The sequence below is a fragment of the Malania oleifera genome, chromosome 10, assembly GCF_029873635.1.
Source record: "Malania oleifera isolate guangnan ecotype guangnan chromosome 10, ASM2987363v1, whole genome shotgun sequence".
Taxonomy (NCBI): domain Eukaryota; kingdom Viridiplantae; phylum Streptophyta; class Magnoliopsida; order Santalales; family Ximeniaceae; genus Malania; species Malania oleifera.
In genome coordinates this window covers 6,696,242-6,701,923 of record NC_080426.1, presented here as the reverse complement: position 1 = coordinate 6,701,923, position 5,682 = coordinate 6,696,242, and the positions used below count along the sequence as shown (strand labels likewise).

At 38.4% G+C, this 5,682-nt stretch overlaps 1 protein-coding gene across 1 annotated transcript; it reads right to left on the bottom strand.

Annotated features, from left to right (window-relative positions):
* Nucleotides 1–563: 563 nt before the first annotated feature.
* On the bottom strand, nucleotides 564–4,768 carry LOC131165374 (BEL1-like homeodomain protein 9). The gene is made up of 5 exons (XM_058123102.1): nucleotides 4,088–4,768; nucleotides 1,815–1,989; nucleotides 1,618–1,726; nucleotides 1,461–1,521; nucleotides 564–1,279 (listed from the first exon to the last, which is right to left on the bottom strand). The coding sequence occupies exons 1-5, from the start codon at nucleotides 4,664–4,666 to the stop codon at nucleotides 839–841; spliced, it is 1,365 nt and encodes a 454-aa protein (XP_057979085.1). The 5' UTR covers nucleotides 4,667–4,768; the 3' UTR covers nucleotides 564–838.
* Between the last annotated feature and the right edge of the window lie 914 nt (nucleotides 4,769–5,682).

The following is a 5,682-nucleotide window of genomic DNA, read 5'->3' as shown; positions in this document are numbered from 1 at the left end:
TTTTGTAGGTCATGTTTTGTTTTGTTTTGTTTGGACTTGTAACCTGATTTTTGGCTGGATGTTGGTGTTGTTCTTTGGGAGGTTTTTAACGTGTTGTCTTTTGTTATCTCCCATTGATTATCTTGTAACCATGGTATTCCTCCACCAAAAGTGAGGGGTTATCAATAAATAAATTGAGATACCACTTTTTTTTTAAAAAAAAATAAAGAAAAAAAGAAAGAAAGTAGTAATTAGGTGAATTAACCGCACCTACGTAAATAACATAATATTAGTGACAATTCCATCGAATTTATAATATTATTATTTCTCGCCATTTCGGACCCTTCTTCGGGATTTTGCGACTGAGGTAATTTGTCAATATTGATAGCCAAATCACTGTCGTCATGGATCATTCGATTTTAGGCATGGATTGAGGGAGTATAAGTTGTAAAGAACAGAAGCCATACATAATAAAAAAAACGTGTACCATCCAAGCATCCATGCTAATATTTATTGTTAATAGGCCAACATAGCTAGAGGTCCCTTTGCAATTCTCTCTATACATAATAGACGCAAAGATGCAGTTTATAAGAACATACCTCCGATGTAAATAATCGCAAAATATTTTCCTTGACCACATGAACTCATTCTTGCAAATAGCATACATGTCATTAAATTTTCTTTACAGTATGGTGGCTCACATGTGGACTGTGTCACAAGATGCATGGACAATCATAATCATGATCAAGGAAAATTGTCAACTCTACTGTCTCAATGGATTGGTGAATACAACAGAATCAATAACATTGCTTCAAAACCATGAATTTTGTGATTGTAGCTACTTCTTGAAATCTTTATCTCAATATCTCTTTTCCAAATTTAACTGGTAAGAAATGTCGATTGGGAAGGGCTGAGACATATCGATTCCGTCATTTGGGTTGAGGCCCAGTGCTAGTGAAATGCCACTGCTTTCACCTGTGCTGCTCCCATGCACACTTTGGCAATTGCTTGACAAATTAATGCTAGATAGCTTCATGTGATCCTCAGTCCATTCCGGTACATGATAAAACACATTTCTGCTGCGCTTGAATTGAATTTCTTGTGCATTTTGGGTGGATGTGGTTTGTGATAGTTTCTCTGAAGGGAGTGGATTTGCAAAATGCAGTTGATCAGCAGGGAAGCTAGTAATTTGGTTCTCAGCTTCTGATGGTAATTGAGCTTGGCGCTCTTCGAGCATGTGCATTTCTTCCACCATCGGCCTCCAGAGCCTTACTCTTGCATTGATGAACCAATTGGACACCTGCACAAAGAGAGTTTGGATTGCAGCACTCTATATATTGTGGAAACAACCAAAAGCTGAGGACCAAGAACCATTTGTTGCAAAATAGAATGCCAACTGAAGCACGCCCAGTAATGATATACCAAAATCTTAATTTGTTATGACAGTGGCAGAGGTATAAAGGGGTATAAAGGGAGTTCACCTGAGTCTTTAATAGACCTGTCTGTTGGGCTAACATTTGTTTCTCCAAATCAGAAGGATAGCTGCAATAGAGAAAGATCAGCAGGATGAATCAAGACCTCATTACATCTCCCCATTATGCAAATACATCAAGTGTTCAGGGCAAAGTCATCGCTTACGGGTGTAGGAAGTGTTCGAACAACCAAGTCCTGAGCACAGCCACCGCATGATCAGGAAGTCCCCTTTGGGATCGCCAAATGGGATGTTGAGTAAAGGTTGAGTTTTGACCTGATTTTTGGGCATGAAGGCGCAAGTTAGCCATCCAAAATCTTGGACTTGGGAGTATCCTCTTGGACATCACTAGAAGAATTTTTACCTGTGAATTGATCAATTTGGTCCAAAATGGCACTCTTCAAGCACCCAAAATGCTTTGCTATGGTGTTGAATGCCAAGGATATGAAGGGGGCTGCCTTTCCAAGCCCGGCAACTGCTTCAAAGGATACAACAACTGACTGCATCTGTTGGCAATATAGCTGGTATCTCTTGTAAACCTGGTTGGGATTATTTGAATTTCAAAAGATCGCTTAGGCTTAGAAATATGCATTAAGTAGTTATCAACTAAATTCAACTGTCCCGAGGGAAAAAAATAACAAAATTTGTTTCCACATACACGCTTGAATAAATTAAAACATGAATCTAAGTATGTTTTAGCTAATTCAAATCCAAGTATCCTACTCGCTAGATGATTTCCATTTGACAAAGTTCGATTCTGAAGTGACTGGACCCTTTTACATTACACAAGCCCTTAACAACCGTTAATTTTAAAATCCAATTAGTACAATAAAATGCGTCAGTGTATAAGCCTGCAACACTCATTTGACAAAGTTCAATGCTAAAGAACCCAAATGAAAATTGGACCCAAATCCTTAACACGCGTTAAATTTTAAAATCCATGCATACAATAAAATGCATCGGTGTCTGAGCCTGCAACGCTCATTTGACAAAGTTCAATGCTAAAGAACCCAAAGGAAAATTGGACTCTTTTAAGTCATGCAAGTCTTTAACAACCGTTCATTTTAATATCCAATGCTTATGATATATATCATAGAATTTTCTATGAAAACTCTTTTAGACCCAGTTTGGAACTCAGCTAATATTAAGAAAAAAAAAAGGGAAATATCAAAGAATCCGCATTTTGATGTTTGGTTTTCCTGAGAAAGAAAATAAAAAAATATATTAAATTTATGAACAAAATTTTGATTTTACAAATCATTAATACTTGAATTTTCCTAAATTTTGATTGTATTAAAACAAACTTTCTTTTCTAATAATATTTCATATAGAAGAAAAATATAATGAAAAATAAATCTCCACCTAATTTTCTTTGCCTTCCCTATTTCTATATAAAATTCTTAATTCAAAGGACCATTAGAAGTCTCAGAGGAGTGGGAACGACTGGAAATGGGCTATAGTACTTTAGTCTGCCTTCAATCACCCAAAAACAAAACACCAATGTACAAATGCTTTCACTGTCTAGGAGTGGATGATGGATGCCAATTGCCAATTGTCAAAAGCAGCCAGAGGAATGCAAGCTGGATCACAGGAATGATGGGGGAATGAATTGAACTGTGAGGACCAGTTAATTTTTAAGAAAATTACCAAACAAGAATTTAAAAAAGAAAAGAAAAGAAGAAAACAGTAGAAGAACATCGTTGGACTTGGGAGTACCAAGGTTTCCGTCCCAGCATTTTAATTGCTCAAACCAGAACACGACAAAAATAATTATATGAACAATTTGACAAGACAGTACATCTTTTGGCCCTGCCCAGTCAGCAAATATGCATCGCTTTCCTCGAGACACAGTCTACAATAAAAACCATCAATTCAAATGCAGGAGACTTCACGGGCACCATATGTAGTTTATATTCTATAACTTTTCTATTTTTATCATGGAAATTTCTAATTATCAATGATTTTGATTGATTAAACACATATGACAGGAATAAATCATTGTTAATCCCTGCGGGTTTTGGAAGCCGACAAACATGTCGACTCCATTGATAGGCAAGAGAAGCCGTGATGCTTTTGCGGATCTCGCTCGCTCTCTCTCTCTCTCTATCTCTCTCGCCTTATGCACAGTATAACGTCAATCTATCTCCGTGGCAACCAGGAAAACTCACTTGCACTGTTTCCCGATAATTTGATGGTGCTGCTCCTGCAGATCCACCCCTTGCAGATCCCTTACTGCTTCTTGCAAGAATTTTTTTGGCACTGATGCATGTGTTACTATATCCACCCTCCTCCCCGGGGATCTTATGTTCAAGAATAAACTCAAATTCAAACAATCTCTTCATGTATTTCAAGAACCAAACACGTCAAATTTAAACACGAAGAATATCTAATTGCAGCCCTAGCCTTTGTTATTAGTTGCGGAGAAAAGTGGAAAAGAAATATAAATGTTACATTTGAATCTCCCTGGGTGTTGGGTTTGACTCGTTTTGAGATCTTTGTTCCCTAAATCCCAAGTGAATACCCAACTAAAATTTCATTTCCGTTCTTCACGCACATTTTCTTACCAACCAAACGAATATCAACGAAGAAAAAAAACGACTAATTAACAGGGAATAAACCATTAAACAATAAACGTACCTCTTCCAGCATGGATACGAGCCGCAAGTCCTTGAATCGATGCTCTATTCGACCGCTGCAGGTCACTGGATTCTTCACAATCTCGGTTTCCCTCAAACTCTCCATCGAAGCGTCCAAAAGATAAGAAGAATCTATACATTTCCTTTCCGGATCATAATTTCCGGGATTCACACCGCAAACTCCCTCTAGAATTTGCAGCGCAGGCCTCAAATACCTCGATCTGTTCAAGATTGAGGCGTAGCCTGTGAACGGACCGAGGGGAACAAAACTTCTTGATTCGGAAAAGGACGAGCCCCGACTGGTAGAAGGCTGGAGCGATGAAGATCTGGGGCTTAAGGAGAAAGCAGATCGAGGAGTAAGAAGAGAGGAAGATGAGGAGGCATTGATCATGAGACCTCGCTCATGAGGGCATGTGAGAAATTGGGAAGCGGTTGGTGATGGAACGGGGTGAGGGAGGGAACCAGAGCTGTTCCGTAATGAAAATAAGTAGGGTTCTTCTTCGTTGTTTTGAAGGCCGACTCGAAGCCTGTCTCTTCTACTCTGTTGCGGGACATGATAAGCTTCGAAATTCCCCGCCATGAACGAAGCTTTACAGTTTTGGTAGTAGAAGAAGAAGGAGGAGGAGAATGAAAAGAGTAGTATGGAGCTGAAGAGAAAGAAAAGGGCGGCAATGTGACTTATTATTTTTATTATTATTTAATTTAAAGAAAATGCTACTTATCTTCTCCTCACGATTCCTTGTATTCATGCTCCATATAACTAGTTTTTTCCGAATTTATCCTTTTTTTTAAAAATATATTAAATAATACCTTTTTTGAGAAAATAATTTTCCAAATAATCCTCACGAAATCTCGCTACTTGGACTAGCGAGATTTAAACAAATCTCGCTAGTCCAAGTAGCGAGATTTGCTTAGGAAACTTGTAACGACCTGAATAAAAATGAGATTTAAATAATAAAAGAAAGGAAATGGAAACTGGAAACAGAAGGAGGTTGTAGCGTTCATCGACGACATCGCATTTTGGGGGATAACCATAATTTTAAGAAAACGGCTAGGACTCGTCGACGAATACAGGGCCTCGTCGATGAGTGTAGAAGAAAATTCGTCGACGAACATAGGGCTTCGTCGATGAGAAAATATCGAGAAAGGTTCTGGGGCAGCCTGAATTTCATTGATGAATACAGGGTCTCGTCGATGAATTTAATGAAAGACTCATCGACGAGGTGACGTATCTCGTCAACGAAATCCCCTGTTTTATAAATATGGAAATCCAGATTTTTAAACTTCTCTAAGAAGCTAACTCTCTCTCTCTCTCTCTCTCTCTCTCCTTTTCGGTTATCTTCCTTTCTTTCGTCAATTTCGGGCTAGATCTTCGCCGGATCGACAATCCGAAGTCACCACGACGCTCCTAGGGAAGCTCTCTCCAAATCTATTGGAGCGTATCATCGGTAAAAGTAAGGTAAAAACCATCCCAAATCTAGGGTAAGACTTTTTACTCAATATTTGGATTTGTGACAGTTGTAAAAAGTGTTATACGCTTAGAAATACTGAACTTTAATACTGAGAGTTTTCATTTTCAGGGGTGTTGAATTGGGA

Coding starts and splice junctions, on each gene's coding strand:
- LOC131165374 (XM_058123102.1), bottom strand. CDS start 4,666: ATGGCGGGGAATTTCGAAGCTTATCATGTCCCGCAACAGAGTAGAAGA. Junction 1,727..1,814: donor CCAAATTGATCAATTCACAG/GTAAAAATTCTT, acceptor CCCAAAAATCAG/GTCAAAACTCAACCTTTACT. Junction 1,522..1,617: donor TTCGAACACTTCCTACACCC/GTAAGCGATGAC, acceptor TCTCTATTGCAG/CTATCCTTCTGATTTGGAGA.